The 20,860-nt window shown below is 41.1% G+C and overlaps 1 protein-coding gene across 39 annotated transcripts in view; it reads left to right on the forward strand.

Moving 5' to 3' along the window:
- Positions 1–20,860, forward strand: part of NRXN3 (neurexin 3) — a 1,021,208-nt gene that overhangs the window by 744,983 nt on the left and 255,365 nt on the right. For all 39 annotated transcript variants that reach the window (XM_040600857.1, XM_040600858.1, XM_040600879.1 and 36 more), the window contains one exon: positions 15,896–16,077. In XM_040600857.1, coding sequence (XP_040456791.1) covers positions 15,896–16,077 — 182 coding nt within the window. The remainder of the gene's footprint in view (positions 1–15,895; positions 16,078–20,860) is intronic.

A 20,860-nucleotide genomic window follows, 5' to 3' on the forward strand; every position in this document is an offset into this window, starting at 1 on the left:
TAATGGGCTATTAACAGGTGATGTTGTTTACCTTGACTTGTACAAAAGCTTTGCTAGTCTCCTGCAGTATCCCTGTATCCCAGCTAGTGAGATATGGGCTAGGGAAGCGGGTGAGGAGGTGGGTGGGAGTTCGGCTTTACTGCTGGTTCCAAGGGCTGTGCTCGGTGGCAGAAAGTTCAACAGGCAGCTTATGATGAGTGATGCCCCTCAGGGGTCAGTGCTGATGCCAGTACTGTTTAATGGCTATGTTGATGACCTGGGTTATGGAACAGAGTGCACTTTCAGCAGGTTTGCTAACGACCAAACTGGGAGCAGTCATTGATGATCTGCAGTTCAGAGGGACCTCAACAGATTGGAGAAATGAGACCATTATAAATCTTGTGAAGTCTTGACAAAAGCAAATGCCAAATCCCGTACCTGGGATAGAGAATTCTGTGCAACAGGAACAATAGGCTACGTTCTAACTGCATGGAAGAAAGCAGCTGTGCAGAAAAGGTGAATAACCATCTGAATTTCAGTCAGCAGTGTGCCTTTGCAGCAAGGAGGGACAATTTCATGGTGATCTGCCTTAGCAAGAATGCACTCAGCAGGATGAGGGAATGGATTCCTCTCCTCTAGTCAGTACTTGTGAGATCACGTCTGGAGTACTGTGCCCAGGTTTGGGCTTCAGGTAGAGCAAGTCTGGTGGACCAAGGTGGTAAAAGTACTGGAAAACATGGCATATGAGGAGAGTCTGAGAGAACAGGGTTTGTTCAGCCCTAAGGGGAGAGAGGGAGGAAATACTGTTGTATTTCTACCAGACTAGAAGTTTATAGAGAAGACTCTGCTTGGAGAGCCACAGTGGTAGTGTGAGAATCAACAGGCACAAGATTAAATATGGAATTGTGTGACTTACACGTCAGGGTGGTAAAACACTGGAACTGTTTGCCGACAAAGTTGTTGTTGAATGTTCTTTCTTTGGGATATTGAAAAGTAAACTGGAGAGGTTCCTAAGCAATCTGTTCTCATTGGCCTTGCTTTGAGTTGGAGGAGAGAGAAACTACATGACCTCTACAGGTTCCTTTCAATTATTCTTTGTTTCTAGGCATTTGCGGTGAGAGGGCCTACATGTTCTCTGTTCCCTACGGAAGTATGAAGTTACGGTTTCTGATCAGCATTACTCGCTGCTGCCACTTCAACTTCAATGCAACATGCAGGCATTGGAGATTACGTTTTATCCATATTTTACTGTTGTTATATTGCATTCAGAAGGATGATTCTAAAAGACCAAACATAAATGATCAAAAGTGTGAAAAACTAGGGTTTATAAAAATTTCATCTTTCTTTCTTTCTCACCTTCCAAATAAGTCAGGAGGTAAGTGATTATGTGCTACTTGCGTGCCCCTCTAGCTGTCACCTGTAGAGCTCTGTAGGATGCAAGTGCTGCAGTTTGAGGAAGAATGAGTGACCCTTAACATAGAACTTAAGAGGCATTCCAGGTCTGGAGATGAAAGGATGAAGAACAAATCCTCTGTATTATTGAAGCGTGTGAAAGGCATGAAAGAGCTAGAGGTAAATCAATAGTTTGCATTTACAGCACAGGAGAGAAAAAAAGATAGACTGGGATTTATTTTTCCACCTTATTTGAGAGAGATTTTTTTCCGCTTTACAGAGCACAGAACTGAGCTTTCTGTAGAGTTGTATGCCTTTGGCACCCTGGAAAGTGTCCCCCCAAAAAATAACTCTTCTCTGTGTTGTCTCCCAAATACATAATTTAGTAATTAAATGCTTTATCGAGACTACAGCTGACAATTCACGACAAAGCTGCAGAGACACAAACTAAAATATTGAGGTTCAGTGCTTGCCTCAGATGGAGATTAATATTCACTTGAATTATGAGTGAAGGAAATCTGTATCAATTTTAATCAAAGTTTCTCAGTGGGAGTGGAGGGGACAGCCTACCAATTTTTAGCTGTTTCATCAGCCTTATTAATTTAACTTTTCTCTCAAACTCCTTAGCAATACCCATTAAATACCATTTGGTACACTTACTGCTCTAGGATGTCCCTTCTTCATGTCTAGAGAGGTGTTCGGGTGGCACCTGTTTCTGGTCTACCTTAGCACTGTGTGGTGATGGGCTGCATTACCTTCTTATATAATGATAGATTCATTTCAAAACCAAGTTAAATTCCTCCTCTTAGTTTCTATAAGGACCCTTCAAGAATGGGAAATGCCAGGTCATTTAAGATCAAATACTCTATACAGGCGCAAAAATGTAGCATTAAAGCATAATTTAAAATGTGTAAGAAAAGGCAATAATTTTCTCTGTAGAGGATATTATGGATGTTGTTTGTAATATTCATAGAAACTTGTTGCTTCTTCACCTGAAGCCACCTAATACTTTCAGAATGAAGTGCAGGGAAATTGCTGCCCTCAGCAGATCAGCGCAGTCAGCCCACAGCCTTTTCCTTATCCTCGCTTGTATGACAGGTTATTGCTCCATGCACCTGAAGGCCACGGATGCAGGGCCTCTCAGGTGATGATGTAGTTCAGATTGTAACTGCTGAACTTCTTGGGGAAACTTAGTGGTGGAAAAACTTCTACAGAGTGGCTGAATATCGAAGTCATGAAAGTTCTTGGTTTCCTCTGCCAGAGGGAAGAAGTGTTCCATTTTTGCAAGCCAAAATGCCTCACACAATCCGTGTTTGGTGGTGATGTGTATGTCCTGGCAATGGGAATATCGCAGTCACCCAGTACTGCTGAGGCTGTGGAGCTGCGTGCCTGTATCACCCTGCTCCTCGGGGTAAGTGTGCAGCTCCAGGTGCAGCTTTGCCACTGAATCCCGTGGCAGGAGCCATTGCTGCGTGTAGCTGTAAGGTGGAGGCTGCTCACGTGTGGTGTAAAAACTGTGATGCTGAGGCACTTTCTAGTGAAATGATAAGAAAGGACTAGAGTGGGTGGCTTTTGTGGCTAAACTTCATCTTTTCCCTTGAAAGAAGAGTAAGTAGGCATGGGAGATTAGATGTCTCCCTTGAGTGATACTGCGTTTGTAATTGGGATAGCAGAGGATGCCAGGAAAGAAGTGATACCAAAAGACAAAGCAAACTGGCTGAGAGGAGCAAAGTCCCAGGTCAAGGTGACCAAGTTATTCAGAACCACTCTGCTTTTTCTCTCTTCTGCTGACTTTCTTCAGATACAGTTGTTCTTGAATGATCACAATCAGTATATCAAAATAAACGCTTTATAGAGTAAGGTAAAAGGAGTTCCTGGCAAGACTGTAAATCCTCTCATGGAACAAATGATAACTCAGCTCAAGAGCCCTTTTGTCCTGGGAGTGTGGGAAGGATATAAATTCTCTGAAAGTATCTGTCAGTCGGAATTGCTCTGCATTCATCATGCCAGCCCTCTGCATCATTCATGAATGTCATAAGAGACTAAAGAATTGGCACTTCATGGTGAGAATGATTAAACAACCATTACACTTGTCTTTTACTCTGGTATGATACCTTCTAGAAGATTGCTTATATAACATTCGTGTATGTCCACCTCTCCTAACGGTGACTGTCCTTTCATGGTGGCAAGAAGAGGAGGCAACAGCAAGAAAAGCTGCGCACTGTTTACAGAATAGTTTGTATGCTGTAATACTAGCTCTGGGTACTTTTTATTTTTACACTCCCACTATGTGACCTTGGGGAAGGTTAGAGAGCCTTGGGAAGGGGGAGCTTCTATAAATGCATTTCTTCTCATCACTGGACTTCCAGTAGTTGTGAGGGACAAGATCATATTTGAGGTGAGGTCTAAAAGCTCAGAACTCTGTGTTTCTTTCCTTGGCAGAGCAAACCAGCCCCATTTAGTGCAAGACGACTAGGCTGTGTCTACAATAGCAAGCAGCAGGAGAGTGAGTTTTCAGAATGAAATCTAGTACCAAGGACTTGAGATCCATACTATAGGCATTTTTCTTCTGAAGTTTTATTTTGGACTAACTTAGTCTGGTCCTAGAGACCAATTGCTTGTTAACAGCTGGATTACATCCTCCAGTTCAGTTTTATTTGAAAAGAACCAAGCTTGTGTATTCCTAAGACTACTTCGATCTGAACCAAAACATGCCAAGTGCATGCTGATGAAATGCTAATGGACAGCAAAAGGTTTGATCTCTGAAAATATGCTTCCTATTCCCAACTCTGCTGCTGATTTGGCATGTGAGATTTGGCAAAACTCATCGGGGGTTCTGATGAATATTAATAGCCAATATTACTGGCCTGACTCTTTTTAGCATTCAAGCCTGAAAATTTGGGTTTGATCTCCTGCAGTGAAGACCTAAACTGTATTTTCTCTTTTCATACCTATGGCTAAGGAAATGTGAACAGGTATGTAAGGAAGAATGAAGGATTAACTACATTTGAAACAAACAAAACCTCGTAGTTTGCAAGCTGCCCCTGCAAGATGTTATGCTACTTAAACTTGAAGTGACTAAATGAAATGGAGAACAGTGGTTGTCTTTGTGGTTTTGTTTGATTTTGTTGTTGTGGTTTTTTGTTTGTTTTTTTTTTCTTTTTTTTCTGATAATTTCAGTGGAATAAACCGTAGCTTAAGGATCAAGACCAGAATACAGGAGTTGAATTGGCTGAGATCAATAGTTGCTTTTTGGCCACTATCAATCCTGAGCCATGTCTAGGCCATTTTGTTACCATTTAGATTCTGTAAAACTGTTGTGAACTAACATCCCTATTCTTCCTCCAAGCCCCAAATGAGCTGTGAATTCTGCTGTGCTTCTCGTTGCTGACAGTAGTCTCTGTATTCAGCTCCTCTGGCATGCTGCCTTCTGGGCTTCTCCAAGGATATCCTCTCTGTGTGGTCTTTTATCAGGAAATACCAAAAATAAGAAATTGCATCCAGGTTCCAGCTCCTCTTTGGCAGCAGAATGCAGCTAAGGAATACTTCATCTATCTTTACTGAATTTAGTCACAGTTGTACCTAATGATGTCTCTTTCCAGGCGATGGCTAACTTCAACCTCAGAAAAATATCCTACAAGGGTCACAGTAGCTAGGCACAGTTTTCTGGGCACTTCTACCTGGCAATTTTCTTCTTTCAGTTGTAGTGTTAGTAGTTTCTTCTGATCTCTTCTTTTGCTACATAGTGGGTTTATGCTTTTTGTCCTCCTGTGATGAAAATTCTGTATTTGTTATGAGGAGTGTGGTGATTTTGTAGGATGTTTTTTCATATTCTGCAATGCCTTTAAAAAAAAAAAAAAAAGACGACCTGGAAAAATTGTCCTTGTGGACCTTTTCTAGATTGACATCTGTCATCTGGCTGCCTAAAGCTGTGGGAGCTGAATTTGATGACACAACTGGTCTCTAGTGAAAGAGATGACTTAAGAGCTGAGGGTGGTGGTATGATAAAAGTCTGCAAGGCAAGGCTGATGCTGAGATGACAGATATATACACAGATTACTGTGTATTCCAGTACAAGAACTAGGGAACATTTAATCTATTTAGTAAGAGCAAGTATGAAAAAGATGATTCTTCTTCACTCAGGCTGGAAGGGACCTCAGGAAGTCTCTAGTCCAAACCTCTGCTCAGAGCAGGGTCAGTTGTGAGGTCAGATCGGGTTTCTTGGAGTTTTATGTAGTCAGATCTCAAAAACCTACACACAGAGAGACTCCGGAATGTCCTTGGGCAACCTGTTTGACTGCATGTCTGTCCTTGTGAGGAGAAAGTTTTTCTCTTCTCTCGAGTCAGATTCTCTCACTTCAAACTATGCTTATTGCATTCTGTTCTCCAGCTGTGCACTGCTGTGAAGAGCCTGCCTTGCTCTTCTCGATAACCTCCTTGGCCGGTGCTGTGGGACTGCCGTTAGGTCCCCACGAACTTGTGTCATCTTCAAGCTGAACAATCCTAAATCCTTTGGCCTTTCCTCCCAGCCAGCTGCTTTTGTGGCCCTTCACCGAGATTACTTCAGTTTCAGTCCAAAACTAGATGTGTTATTCTAGATGCGGGTCTAACAAGCACTGAGTGAAGGGGGATAATCACTTCATCTGTTAACGAGCTGTGGCCCTGTTTGTAGGGTACAGGATGCTGTAGGCTGCCGTTGGTGGGGCTCGCAGCTGGCTGGTGTTTAGCTTGCTACATCAGTGGCAGATCTGTGTGAGTTGTTGCTAAAGGTTTGTAAGTAATTATTGTGAATGCAAAGCTAAATGTATTCGAGGAGAGGCTGGTTAAGTACTTGGAAATAAGGTCTCTTTAGGATTACTGTATAAACAAACCAGACTGTGTTAATTGCTGAAAAGACTCACAGTCTAGGTGTGTACTTTAAGTAAATACGCTTGCTCTACTCTTGGTGTTCCCTGGGTGTCCGCTTAGGATCAGTGCTGAAGACGTGACAGTAAACTAGCCAGATCCTTGTCTGACCAGCTATGCTGTTATAATGTAAATGAAGATACTACTGAAATGTTTTCCTAGTTGCAATCTATCACCTTTAAATTGCTATGCCTGTGGTCATCTTGAGTCTATTTTAGCCAGCAGCTAATTCCTAAAGTCCTTTTGAGCTGATAAACATCCCCAACATTCCCCACAGCAAACAGATTTGGGAAAAAAACTTGATCTTCCCAGTATTCCAGATTTAGGGAAATCTGTAGTTCAAGCATAAAATATTCTGGGCCTTCTAGTAGTTGTAGGAACACTCCCTTGCTCTCCCCCTTTTCCTCTTCCAATCTTTTTAATGCAGTGTAACTAATAAGAAGTAGCGTGCTGTCTGATCCAATTGTTGGCTGATGCACACATAATGGGAGGAAAGTGACTTTTATTAATTTGTTGTCATTAAAAAAGACAAACACAGAAAGCAGGCATGATCTGAATTGCTGCTTCTGCTTTCTGTTAGTCTTGCAGATTTTATAACTCCTCCTCCTTTCTGTATAGAAGAAACTACTTCATATTTTAAAATGGGAAAGGAATTTCAGTTTCATGTCAAACAGTGTCTGCTTTTTGAAATGTGAGATGGGTATGGTGTTCAAGCTGGGTCTCGGAGGGTTTGTCAAGAGCAAGCATCCTGAAAGGAAAAAGAGCTAGTTCATGAAAACTCCTTCTAAGCACGGAAGCTTACTTTTTTTTGCAGGATTAGACTGGCAGCTTTGCATTTTTCAGGGCTTTAAGTTTCCTTCATTCTTAGGCAATTTTTATCTCTTGATAAAAAAAAAGGATGTTTCAGCAGTCATGTCCTAAGAAGTATCAGGCCTATCTTTGTTTTCTTCTAGGAAGGATCTTATGATGAAATGGTCAAGTGAGCCAGATGGTGATCCTCTCTAACCTTCTTCAACCTCACCTCTTTTTTGTTTTCATAATAAAGTATGTACTCATAGTAATAGAGTTTTAATCGTGGTGCATAGAAAATGCAGCAACTGGGTCACAGAGATGTGCATGTGCCAGAGAGGGTCTTTAGGAGAAGGAGAAGTAAGACTTTTTGTTCTGATTAATGATGCTGGGTTTTGACTAGGCTTACGTTTCTTGAGTGACAGTAACTCAAAGGTGTCCCTGGGATATCTTGATATTACAGATCATTCTATATACTCTAAGCACATTGACGTATATGTTTGAAGGCAGGGGGGTGTTGGTCTAGGTTGTTTTTTGCCTCTTGAGCTCTGATTCACTCGTTTGTCTAAGAACATTTTATTTGGTGTGACATAAAGTGAGATAGGAAGAGGAGTGAAAAAGTACCCATTAGGATAACAGTATAGCTGAAGTTTAAGATTGAGGGCAACTGGATGACAGTTTATAACTAGAGAAGGATGAATAGCTGCTGTCAAGACTGATGCCTTGGTAAATATGGAAGGGCAGAAGGAATGGGGCTGGCACATTACTTGGTGCTAGTGCTGTTAATTTCTTTCTTTTAATCCTAAACCTATTTATGTGTCTTAAATTCAGTCCAATCGCTTCTCTCTTGATCACTTTTTTTTTGTTGTTTTTTCCCTCCATTCTTAATTTGTTTGATAATGGTAGCTGGAAATGTTATCATACATCTAATGTAACAACAAGGCATAGAAGCTGTATGCAGTGCGTTTAAGCGGACAATGCCCATAGGAGTAATTTTAAAAATAAATAATTGTAGAAGCTGGAAATGGGAAACACCCGTTTAGGTCATGCCTAGACAATCCAGATGTTCAAGCACACCTAGACTTGACCCATTTCAAGTGATTTCAAGTAATGAAGAGTCTGGTATCATCCATGCTATTTGGGAGTATATTGTAAAATTAGGTAAAAACTTCACCTGTTTTCACCACTCTTGTTGTTCTTGATGTGTATGGATACTGTTGCATTTCTTTGATTCTCCTCAAAATATTCTTTTGTCACTCTTTCAGTCTTCTTACTAGTAAGAAATTAGTTTAGAGGAAATCTGCACAGCATGTGTGGTCTATTTGATGTGGCCAGAAGGAGTTAAGTTGGAAAAACAGCTGTCAGAAGTTTCATTTTTTACTCAGCCAATACTTGGTCTTTTGACAGTGTACATGTATCAACTGATGTTTTATTGTCTGTGTTGCGATGTGATAAACTTTTGGGAAGCAATAAACAGTCAGAAGTCATTCGTAAGTTCTGGTGCTCCTTTCTGGTTTCTGCAGTCTGTGGTGTTTGCTTTAACTCTGGTTTAGAACTGGTATTCAAAGCATGGCTCATTTTTCCTCAAGAGTGTAGCGAGCATGAATAAATAAGATGTTGAACTGTCTGACTGGTTAAGGCCTGAAAAGCCATGCTGCTGTTGTTTCCCTGACTGCAGACTGAGTGGTCAAATATGTGGTTTACCTTAAGTTGTGAACATATGGGAGAGGAGACCTTAATTTTGGGGGCAGCGATCAGACTAATTTGACCAGATTTCAGGTAAAACTTCCAATCTATTTTATCAGCGTTTCCTATTAGAACAGAAATTGGTCTCAGCACCTCTTCCTTGTCGCCTTACTCATCCCCACTTGCTAGGGTAGAGTAGCTCTTTATATACCGTGGTTTAGGGAACTGCTTTTTCATTACGTGACCGAATAATGATGCTTCCAGCTGCAGCAAATGTCATCTCCTTTCTGAGCTCCTGCAGATGTACACCTGATCTCTTCTCACTTGCTTTCATGCCAGTATTCTAACCTTCATTCCTTTACTAGTGCCTTTTCTAGCGATGGAGTTAGTAAATGAACTGCTTAGTCCAGGTACGATGAAGTAAGGATCACCATTACTTATTTTTTCTTATTTCTGTAAGTTTGTCACAACTTCCAGCTTTTCTTATTGAGACTTTGTGGGAATTTTCGAATGTCTGCATAAACTGCCAGGTCTCCGTTATTGACTTACCCCCTTTAAAGGGCTGCTAATTACAGGTGCTACCAAGGTTTCCTTCCTGATGTGAATTGGGTCATGCTTTGCTCATGTAACCTGTGGTCATTTACAATGTTTTACTGATTCCATCCTTTGACAACATTCTTCAAAATAACCTAAGTTTCCATTTTTCTGCCAAGAAAGAAGAGCAAAATGCCATCATCACAATTTTCCCTGTAGTTGAATTGATAGCTTCTTGTTAGAAAGCAGAAGGTTATGATTATTAATAAACATGGTAGGACCTTTACACCAGCATGTGAAATACCCCAAGAGACTCATCAGAGCTACTGGACTAAGCAGAAAATACAGGAAGGCCATAAAATAGGCACAACATGGGAGGTGGGGAGAAAGTCCAAGAAAAGCAAGCAATGTGTAAGAAAAATGCAGTGGTGTTTTTTGGTTTTTTCTTTGTATACATACAACTCCTTGACTTTAAAAAACTGTGTGTCTTTCATTCCTCCCCTGAGGAATGTAGAAAAGAAGGTTCCAGCCTCTTTACAAGAAATGTTAAGAGGTAAACCAGTATATATAAGAATTCTCTGTAAGAGAATAATGACATAATAACTGAGGGATAGGCATATGCCTTGTCTTGGGCATTATTTTAGGCAGGAAGATGGTATCATTAAGTTTACGTGCCTCATGCTTTTAGTGAATTACCACCACAACCAGGATATTTGTTTGTGTAGGCTGTGGGTGGTGGGAGGCTGCAGGGCACCCAGTGTGGGGGGAAGCTGTGAACCGCCCAGCACGGTCACAGCCAGCTCTGGCGTGGGTGAAGACAACCCACCCCATGCCAGAACTTCAGCCTGCCCAGCACTTGGTGCTGCTGCTTGGACACATTTAAGAAAGGGCAATAGCTACGGGGGGCAGGATGCACAGGAGGTGGCCTGGGAGAGCTCGCGGGAGGATGCACGAAGGCAGGAGGCATGTGAGTGGGCACCATAGAAGAACAGGAGGGGAAATGGAAGAAGGATCAGGGAGAGGCATGTGGAAGGGGGCATGCAAAAGGACACATCTGCAGCATGTCCCCTTTTGGAAGGAGGCACTCCATGCTGGATGAGGCCTGCCTCTGAGGGCATTGCAGCCGAAAGCAGGGATGCTCCCAAAGGGGCTGAGCCTGTTGGTGACCTGTGCCAGAGCAGAGACACCCCTGAGGGAATGGGGGACCCATGCAGCAGGGAGGAACACCTCTGAGGGGACTGGGGCCCATGGGAGACCCATGCAGGAGTAGGAATGTTCCTGAGGGGCTGCAGCTCGTGGATAACCCATGCTGGAGCACAGAAAGCAAGAAGGAATCAAGGAATGGTGGAAAGAAATCTCCGTGTGCTGGCCCTGGCCTCCTGCACCGCCTGTTGTCTTACTGGAGCCAGAGGGAGGGGAAGCAGAGCTGCTGGGCTGCAGCTGAGCTTGGGGAAGGGGGAGGAAAGGAACTTTCCTGAAGTGTTTAATTGTTTGTTGTCTTTGGTTCCCAATGCCTGAATCAGTAATTAAAAGTTTATGTTAATCCTCAGTAAAGCCAATTAAGTGAGATTACCCCAGCTGAGATTGTTTTGCCTGAGACAGTGTTGTCACGAAGGGATGCGGGACCCTGGCCATAAATTTTGGTGTTAACTCAAGTAATTATTGTCACTTTTAAATTGGCCTGGGTTCCTCATAATTTTAATCTTTTAGGTACTGTTTAGATGTCTAAAACTGAACTGTAGCATTATTAGTATGTTAAACTCATATCCCAGTGCACAGTTGCTGCAGTTAACCCTTCAGTGTATAAACACCTTCAGAATACCTGCCAAATGTTGAGTTTTCCTGGCCACAGGGAAGCGAGTTTGTCTGCTGTGCCGTAGCTGAGGCAAAATGGGCTGTTGATGGCTTAGTAGATGCAAATAGAGAATTTGCAATAGAATATTTAATGTGGGGAGATTCACAGGATCCCTGGCACAAAAGAAATTACATCTTGTGCAGATGTGACAGGCTTGTTTTCTACTGCTTTACAGGATTAGTGTTAGGCTGAATTTAACTGCTGCAGTTGTACTGTGTTGATTGAAGGATACCCTTCTGTAAGATAGCTTTTTGAAGTCTGGGTGATGGTGAGGAAACAGTGATAACTGATCTAAAATTATAGGTAGTGGTGCCAACTTCAACTAAATGTTCCTTAGCACAACTCACTAGGAGGCTTTATTTGTTGTGGTTTATAACGTTGCTTGTAACTTTTCTGTTAGGAATTTTCCATGAGGAGTGTTTGCCTCAAACTATTTTGTTTTGACTGAAACTGAATATTCTAACAGCTCTGTCCATGAATATAGCTAGAAAATATGTAATTTGCCTACGCGAGATACTCAGACTTTAAATAGCAGCATTGTCATGTGTGTTGCAACATATCCATCTCTCTGATGTTTAAATCTCTAAACACCAAAGTTACAAGTGACAGTTACATCATTTCTGGCCGAAGTCAGCTGCCACTCTGCCTAGCTATAGGTTTATCAGCTTTGTGTATGCTAAACACGTAATGGCATCTAGTAGCTTCAATCTGTAGGGAGTGTTCCCTCACCATATAGTTCTTCACTTCTCTGAGCTCCCAACGCTGCCCAGATTCTGAGCCCAGTATCCCAGCAGAGCAGCTGAATGTATTCTGTTCCCAGTTGTTCCCAGATGTCGGTAGAGCAAACATGGCCCAGGGCACTGTAAGATGTGGGATTTCTCACAGCTGACTGGGGAAATAACTTTGTGTGCGCATATCTTTGATTTTTTGTTTTTTCTTCTTTTTTTTTTTGCACACTATAGATTGAAGGTAGTGTTGTAGAGCTGAAATGGTGAAACATTGTAAAAATAAATATAATGGAATCAATCAGTCCCTCAGACTTTTTGATTTTCAGGGCACAGTTGATGTATTTGTTAAATGAGGTACATAACTAAGCCTTGAACAATGAGGAAAAATTAAATATCAAGTTGCTGCTCATTAACAGTGTATTACCCATTGCCTGTCTTGAATAGAAAGTGTCTTGGAAAAAACATGTGGTCTTGTGTAATAAAGAGGTCTGTAACAAAGCTTAGGTGCAACGAGAAGATCTCAAGCTGAACAGACTTTCATCAGCATTTTTTTTAACCAAGTTCTTCCCTTTAATTAGTCCACAGTTCTCGACAACACCACAAAGCAAGCACAGTTATCGATTTAAGATCGGAAGGGAGGTAAACTAGTCCAGCTAGCTCACCCCAGCTTAAACCAAGGGCAACCAGATAGCGTTGTACAGGTCTTGTCAAGTTCTGGCGAAGCTGAAATCTTTCCTGAAGTCCAGGGTTGTAATCCTACTGTTTGTCATCTTCAGTTCTCTTGGGGTTTCAGACTCTCTAAATTCATGGTTGCTGCAGTCAAATAGAAGAGTTTAAGTCACGTGCTTGTGTTGTGGTTTAGGGGTTTTGGTTCTTGGTTTGGTTGGGGTTTTTTAATGTGATTGCAGTGTGGTAGTAACTCTTGTTATCCTTCCTCTTCCACTTTTACTTGATGTTGGCACCTTGTGTTTTCAGACTGGAGTGACGAGTTCATAATTTTGGGGAAAAAAGTGGTACTGGCACAATGTTAATATGCCACCTCTTTCAAAACAAGGCAACGAGTATCCTGTATATCCTCAAAAAGGTGGGGAAGGGAAGGGACATCGATGTACCCAACAAATTGTTGTGTATTCAGCTACACACAGGCAAAGCCAGTGGCCCATCTGTTATTATGCAGATAATTCTGACATGGACAATAAGGAAACAACTGCTGGCCACCAGGCTTCTGCTGACAGGTTAGTTTGGGCAGTGGTGCCCTGGTTGTTTCATCTGAATGATCTTTGTGCACAAACCCAAAGTATTGAACATCTTCAAGTTAGGCCTAGAGGCAAAGTCTGTGTTGTGTGAGGAGAAAATGAGCTCTGTTAAGCAATTAAGTCCCACAACAGGCCTGTGAAGACATAATTGGTTCTAATTGGTGCTCATAGGAGCACTGACATGCTCTACCTGCAGCCAAATGGCTCTTAGAGAGGCAAAGAAATCATCTGTCTTTATAAATAGTGAAGAACTCTCATCCTGATAACCAGTCCAAAGAAAAGGACAGGTTATTCTAATTATTTTGGAAAGTGGGTTTTGATCTATGAAGCCATCGACAATGAGTAAACTCATCTTGTTTTGCTCAACACATTGGTATACCTTGTGTTGGTCTGTAATGCAAATGCACACAACTTTTAGAACGAGCTGATAGACTGAAGGGTGACATTTGTAATTTATTTTATAGAGATCTTTTGATATGCCTGTGCATGGGGGTAGACATAGATAATTCACTACCCAGTCATCTCCAGCTGTATCCCTAACCAAGAGGTTACAGATGTGGTTGGGGATGCATTTAAACAGACAGACAAACAAAATCCCTTTCTGCACGTTTCGGAATAGTCACGCACCCTGCATCTTGATTTAAAAGCTGGATGAGGGGAGAGAGAGACTCCAAAATTAATTTTTCTGAAACTGAAATTATAGATGTGCACACTTCCAGAATGCCAATGTGTTCTTTTGTCAATTCAGAATGATGAGTGAAATTTTCTATCTAACCCTGATTTCAGACACGTTCGTTTGAATTTACTGAGGCATGTCCTGGTGGGCATGTGCAGATCTGGAAGGCAGGAAACGTGGGTTCATTGTTGCTGTCACTGAGTCAGCTGTTCACAAATCATTGCCTTTCTTTGCAGCTGAAGTTTTGGTGTTTGGTAACGTGCTGAGATGTCTAGAGGAAGTCCTTCAAGCAAGGGTGGAGTGTATCAATTATTTCCTAATGTATAGTATTTGTTTGGAATTCGGGTTATAAAGAGCTTTAGCGGAGCTGCAGCTTTGTAGGCGAGTGTAGAAGTTACCCGTGTTTGATCCCACCTGTTTCTGTCCCTAACCACATTTACTCTGTTCAGGGTTGCTTGATACATGTTACTGGTTGGTACACGGTTGTAGTTTCACTCAGATTAGATAATGTACCCAGTAATTGCCTGTACTTTCTACAGATATTTCATCCCTGATGCGGTAATGGGAGCTGGTTATTTTTGCTTACTATTTTGTAGCTTGAGACCTGTTGCAACAGTGCTCAGAAAATGAGGCGCAGAAAGCGACTGAAGCATCAAGAAGTGGTGCTCCTGGCCTGCCTGTAGGCTTGGGTCTTGGACAACAATTTTAGCCATATTTTCCAAGAAGCTCAGGGGCTGATTTTATAACTGCTGAGTTACAAAATCTGTTCCTAACTCTGAGTGTTGAGTACAAGTCAGAATGTGAACTCCGAACACTTTGACTTCTCAACTTCATCTGCAACAACAATTCCTCACTTGCGTGTCTGCCTTGCTCAGCTCAGATGGCCCTCGTGAATGTGGGAGGACAGGGTTCAGCTTTGGAGAGGTTTGGTGTTGTCCTTAAAAATGAGGTCAAGGAACAAATTTCCAGGCTTGCTGTAAAGACAAATGGTGCTGGAAATATATGGACTAGATAGCCAGAAGTCTTAGGAAGTATTGAGAAAAGGATAGTCTCTCGCTGTGTGTGAGTACCCTTCAGCTGAAGACAAGTCCAGCCTCAAGGAGAGCTGCCAATTATTCCTTTTGAATCCCCATATAAGATTGAATCCCATGCTTCTGAAATAGGTGTGTGTGTTGTTTTTTGTCTGAACAGCAGTGTCCTATCTGGCATTGTCTAGGCTATTTGGACGAAAGAAATCGTTCATTCTTGGTTAGCTCTTCACTTACCTTTATTTTTCACTTTATCTTTGTCTGTTTAGGAAGTAATAAAATGTACTTCATCGGGTTGTATATAGAAGAAATTTCTTGGGTGATTTATATCTTAAAAGGAAACTTGCTTGTTTGTTTGTAGCCCCCCTGCTGTGATGTGTGTAGGAAGATGAGGATGTTCTGAGTAACGCACATGCCCATTTAGATTACTCTATCTAGAAGTGTTTGTGAGTCTTGAGTCCACACTCATCTGAAGGATGAACTTCCCATAAGTAGGAAATTACATTGTTTGTTACAGAGTCTAATGGTGCAAGGCTAATGGTGAAGGAACAGATATGTTTTGTCTGATAAAAAGCTGTTTCGCCTTCATATCTCCTTCCATCAGAAAAAGTGTTGAGCGTTCCAGAGCTGTTGCTCTACAAAGGAAAATGTACAATTTTTTTAGAAGGAAGAATACATGTGAGAAGCTGGAGAGGGCAATCTAAAACACCATTTCATGTGTGTCTTGTAATACATATGGAATAAATTCCAGCATCAAAGACAGCTCACAATGTCATTTGTCACCAAACAGGAGGATTTGAGTACATGATGTCCTGTTCTGTTGCCTGGTTGAGTCTGGAAATACATATTTCCATAATCTACTCCATATCTTTTTTTGGAGCCTTCTCTCTAGGCTATCAGTAGCCTGACCAGCAGGAGGCAATTTCACCCATTTAACTAATGAAAGCATCTGCTTGCTTAAATTCTTCCTGTCACATATCATACTGTTATTACCAAAATTGGCAAATAAATAAATCAAATGGGTAACTAATACTTTTTTCTATGTTTTTTTTTGTTTTGTTTTGTAGCTGGTGCCACATATATATTTGGGAAGAGTGGAGGTCTCATCCTGTACACCTGGCCAGCTAACGACAGACCGAGCACGAGGACGGACCGTCTCGCTGTGGGCTTCAGCACGACGGTGAAGGATGGCATTCTTGTTCGGATTGACAGCGCCCCCGGCCTTGGTGATTTTCTGCAGCTGCACATAGTGAGTATTGATGCACCCGTGTTGATGTCAGACCTGGATTTCCGTTTGCTTTTGAAGAAAAGTCTTAGTCTACAACAGGATGTGTCATACTCTGCAATTTCTGTGTCTTCGGTGCTCAAGTTCACCTGCCTTAGGTAGTTCTTTAGGGTTTTGTAGAATTATTGAATGGGATACACAGGGAGCCAAGTCGGTGCCAGAAGAAAAGCAGGGGGGAAACAAACCAAAAAAAAAAAAAGTTCTTATGAGATTCAATAACAGTAGGATTTATTAAAAATTGTAGAAATATTTTGCACCAGTGTTAATCTGCTATTGCATATGAACAGTCCTGAATACAGCTGAATTTATGGTGGAGAGTATTACTATTCTCAGAAGGCAAAGAATGATGGAGTGGTGGAGGGATTATTTTTTTCTTCGCTGAGAAAGTAAGAACTGTACAGATCCTCAAGCTGATATAACTGGTGCTTGCTTTAGCAGGATAGTTCAAAAAAATAAGAATTTGGTGGCGTTAGCACAACATGGCTTTGCAAGATGAAAATAGACTTTTTTGTGAGAGCAAATATAAGGAAATTTGAGTGAAGGTGGCTTTAGGGAGAGTCAAATTGCTCGAGAAAATTAGAACACTAGAGCTGGAAACTTGTGAAATTTTTTATTTTCTGTGATACTTTGGGAGGAGGGGAGGTTGGTTGCTTCGCTTTGCAAAGTAACCAACCAAGAAGTTTACTAGAGGTAGAAGCTGGTTGTGTTACTTGATGCTTAGATTATTTCCAGTGTTTTATTCAGTGATTCACAGTGGAAAGGGAATGGGCCATTTGCAGGTTTTGAATGAGCTGAGGGATTGTTGATATTTCACAGAAACTTGAAGATATAAGTAAGCAGGGGGGCCTAATCAGACCCAGTTTCAACGACTGAGGGTCTTCACCTGCTGCTGGAGTTTGCTATGTTCAGGATCACGTTGAAGCACTGGCTGTGTTGCAGGGTGGTTCTGGAACAAGGGTCAGGGCTAGTACTCATTGCCAGCTTTTCAAGTGGTTTTATTTTAAATTTTGTTGTAAAATTCAGATTTATTTGAATGGGCTAAAATATGGCCTTGGGCTATCGGACTGTCACTAATTCTGGTTTCTCTCTGTTTCTGAAATATCCGAATATTATTGGGGTTTTTTTTGCTGGAATGAAAGCCAGGTCAAATCTTGGCAGGGTTTGCTTTTGGTGTGTGTTTGTTTTGGGTGGGTTGGTTTGTTTGTTTTTTAAGAAAAACACTTTTTTCTTGCTTTTCTAAAAACAAAATAAAAAGAACCCTAGAAGACTTTTTACATAGTGAGCAATGCTAAGCCTAATGGGTTGGAATTCTGTATCTTACATTGAGCAAAAACAGTTGGATATGTTTGAACAACAGAACGTATGTTCTTCAGATATTATAATACGTGTGTAAAATGCTATCACTTAACTGGAGGACAGTATGCCTTGCCGTGTGAGGAGTGGTGCAGAGATATGAATTTGTTCAGTCTTAGGAAAAAAAAGTCTTAAAATGGGATCTTGTTGCTCTTGGCTGCCTAATGGGATGTTAAAGAGAAAATGGAGGTCAGGCTCTTCTTTTTTGGTAGTCAGTGCAAGGAAGAGGGGAAACAGACACAAGTACCAAAAAGGGAATGTTAATCCTGCATTAAGATAGGAACTTGAACAATGAGTCTTTTCAGCATTAATGATGAAGGCACATAGTTTTTTTCTTTATCTTGGTCTTGAATATTATCAACAGCACCCTTAAAAATGTGTCCAGCTGAACTTTTTAATGTGACCTTTTTTTAACATTATAACCAATTTTGCTGGATAGAGTGAAACAAATCAAATTGAACCTGAGGTGTACGCATTTATTTAACAAACAAAAAAATCATTACTTTTTCTTTTTAGTTAGTTTTGGAAAGGAATGAAAGGTTTTCTGCTTCCTCCCCATATATTTTGTTCAAGCTACTCTAAATGGCATGGTGCTAGTTTCAGATTATTTCAGATATATGAAACAAAGATATTAATTGTGGTTGATATTAATGCTGAAAGTTCTGTTAACTGCTTCCTGTATCATTCGGCCAATTTTATCCCTGAAGATGTTCAGTAGCAGCAAATATAGAATGAGTTCAGCTTTAATTTCTCCTAGTCTTTTGTGGTCAGGATGGATTAGGAGGATTTCTAGAACCTAAAGGTGCTGACAGGAAATCCAGAGAGGGACTTTTTACAAGGGCCTGTAATGATAGGACAAGGGGGAATGGCTTTACAATTAAAGAAAGTGGATCTAGATTAGATACCAGGAAAAATTCTTCACTATGGAGATGGTGAGGCACTGGCAGAGGATGCTCAGAGCAGCTGTGGGTGCCCCATCCCTGGCAGTGTCCCAGGCCAGGCTGGATGGGGCTTGGAGCAACCTGGTGTGGTGAAAGGTGTCCCTGCCCATGGCTGGGGGGTTGGAACTAGGTGATCTTTAAGGTCCCTTCCAACCCAAACTGTTCTGATTATTCAGGCATTCATGAGGAGCAAAGACATGCTGCTGTGCTTTTCTGGGTGTGGCATTACTGTTGATCATATATACCACTGACTACCTAAATGTTCAAATAGAGAATGTAGTCTGAGACTCATACTGCTATACACAATAGAAAAGTTGAAGAGGAACTTTTAAAGTGTTACTGACTCCTTGAATTTTGGTAAGACTTTGTTGTTTATGGTTCGAAATCACAGAAGGGATCTTACACCAGGATTACTTTGGAAAAAGCCAAAATCTGAAATGAAAGGTGCATCTTGAAATGACACTTCAAACGCAAGACCATACAGGACCTCTTCACCAAATGCATGCAAGCTTTCCATGAGACCAAGGTCTTTTGTAACTGAAAACTACCACGTGCTTCGTGCTGTCATGTTCAAAGACTCTGTCCATCTTCCTTTCTTCAAAACCTTGTCCTTCCATTAGGCCATTTTCAAGCGCTCGGAGAAATATGGCAGCATGGATCAAATTTTAATGGAAATATGGGAGAAATAAATTCCTGAAAGCAGATTAAATTGGTAATAACAGTTTTTAAAATGTGAATACTTAAACCATAAAGCACACTGTAGATGAAAGAGAAAATAGGTATTAAAACAGGGAAGACCTATGTTAGTATAAATTATTTAATGTGTTTTTAGCAACTTGAGTGTTTCGAAAGCAATTATATTATTAATAATATTGAAGGTGACAGGGATTTTCCTGGATGAATATTAGGAAGGCCTCTTCTTTTGGGCCCTTTTGGGTTTTCCACTCACAAACTTTATTTTGGATGCTATTTATTGGATTCTGACCTCCTCATGCTTCCCTGGGTGTTCTGTTGGTGGTAACGGGTGAAAAAAGCCACCTGGTGATCATTATTTTCTAATGTGGATCAGTAAAACTTAATCCAAAAGTTATAGTATAGGCTACAGTTTATCAGGATCTGATGCTGTTTTAAAGATTAAGTGGCTCGTACTCTGCTAAGGAGACAATAGTTTGCCTGCTTTTTTTGAATATCATGTATGTTCTGGAGTGATCATTATATTCTCTTTCTATTTGTAACATTTAAAGTAAAAAAAAAAAAAAACAACCCACCTTATTAACAAGTTACATATTTGCTTGTTTAATTTACAGTTGTTCTCTTGGGATTAATTTTCTAATTCAGTCTTTCAAATATTGTGGAAATTTATTGAATTAAGCGTCTGTTTTATATGACAAAAAATTACAGCCTCTGAAACTCTTTCTCTCCTGATTTACGATGAAGTATAAACTGGCAGCCCTGGGAAAATGGATGGCGTACCATCCAGATCGATATTGTGTATGAAGCACGAGGTGTTTGTGTGAACAGACTGTAGCACATGGAATGAGAACATTGTTATAGCGTCAAATCCCTCCTTATGAGATTCCCCCCCCCCCCCCCCCCCCCCCCGACTGTTCACTGAAAGCACCAAATCCGTACCAGAAAATTACCTTCCACAATGGATGCTTAAAGGGCTACATATATGGGTTGTGGTTGAATGTTTCTATACGTTCATTTACCTTACGCTACCACACCTATTTTGTGATTTACAACATGCAAAAATCTTCAAGAGATCAAATGGGGAGAGGAAGCTGCAGGTGATAATGGCTATCATTCTTGTGATGACTGTGGAGAGAGAAATCATCCATCCACATGCACTGCTGGTTTATTCTTCAGTCTTTCATTTTGATGTTTATCGTAAACTGTCATCTCGCCTCTGGCTGTTCAAAATGGTGTTGGGAGACTGGTCCAGTTTCTGATCACTTGTAAAAAGTAAGCTCTAGGTCTGGAAAAAAAAAGTTAGAGATTTTGGGAGGAGTTTTGCTTAAGAAGACCCAAGTTAATGGGGATCCATCGTTTAGGGCGAGGCTGCAACTCAAGGCTACAGCTTTTGATGTAGAACATTCTGATTCTTAAGCAATAAGTATAAGAGAAAGTAAGTCTTCCCTGCGTTGGAGATGGCCATTGCTAAATAAGAGTGAGTATAAATGGAAGATAACGTATGTGTACTTTCAGCCAAATTTGTTTGGTTAAACTGTGATTAGCCAAAGTCTGTGTTTGGGGTTTGTAGTTGTAGACACAATTGTGGCTCTTCATGCAAAGTCTCCTGGAGAATCTCCCCAAAACTGAAGTGGCATGTCATCTGAGCAGATACAGAAGCAGAAGAATTGGAATCTGGAGAAACATAACCACAGGAGGTGTATGATGAACCAAGTAACTTAAGGGCTAGACCGGGATAATAATTGGAGGCAAAATATAAT

This window comes from Falco naumanni, chromosome 7, assembly GCF_017639655.2.
Source record: "Falco naumanni isolate bFalNau1 chromosome 7, bFalNau1.pat, whole genome shotgun sequence".
In the NCBI taxonomy this organism is placed as follows: domain Eukaryota; kingdom Metazoa; phylum Chordata; class Aves; order Falconiformes; family Falconidae; genus Falco; species Falco naumanni.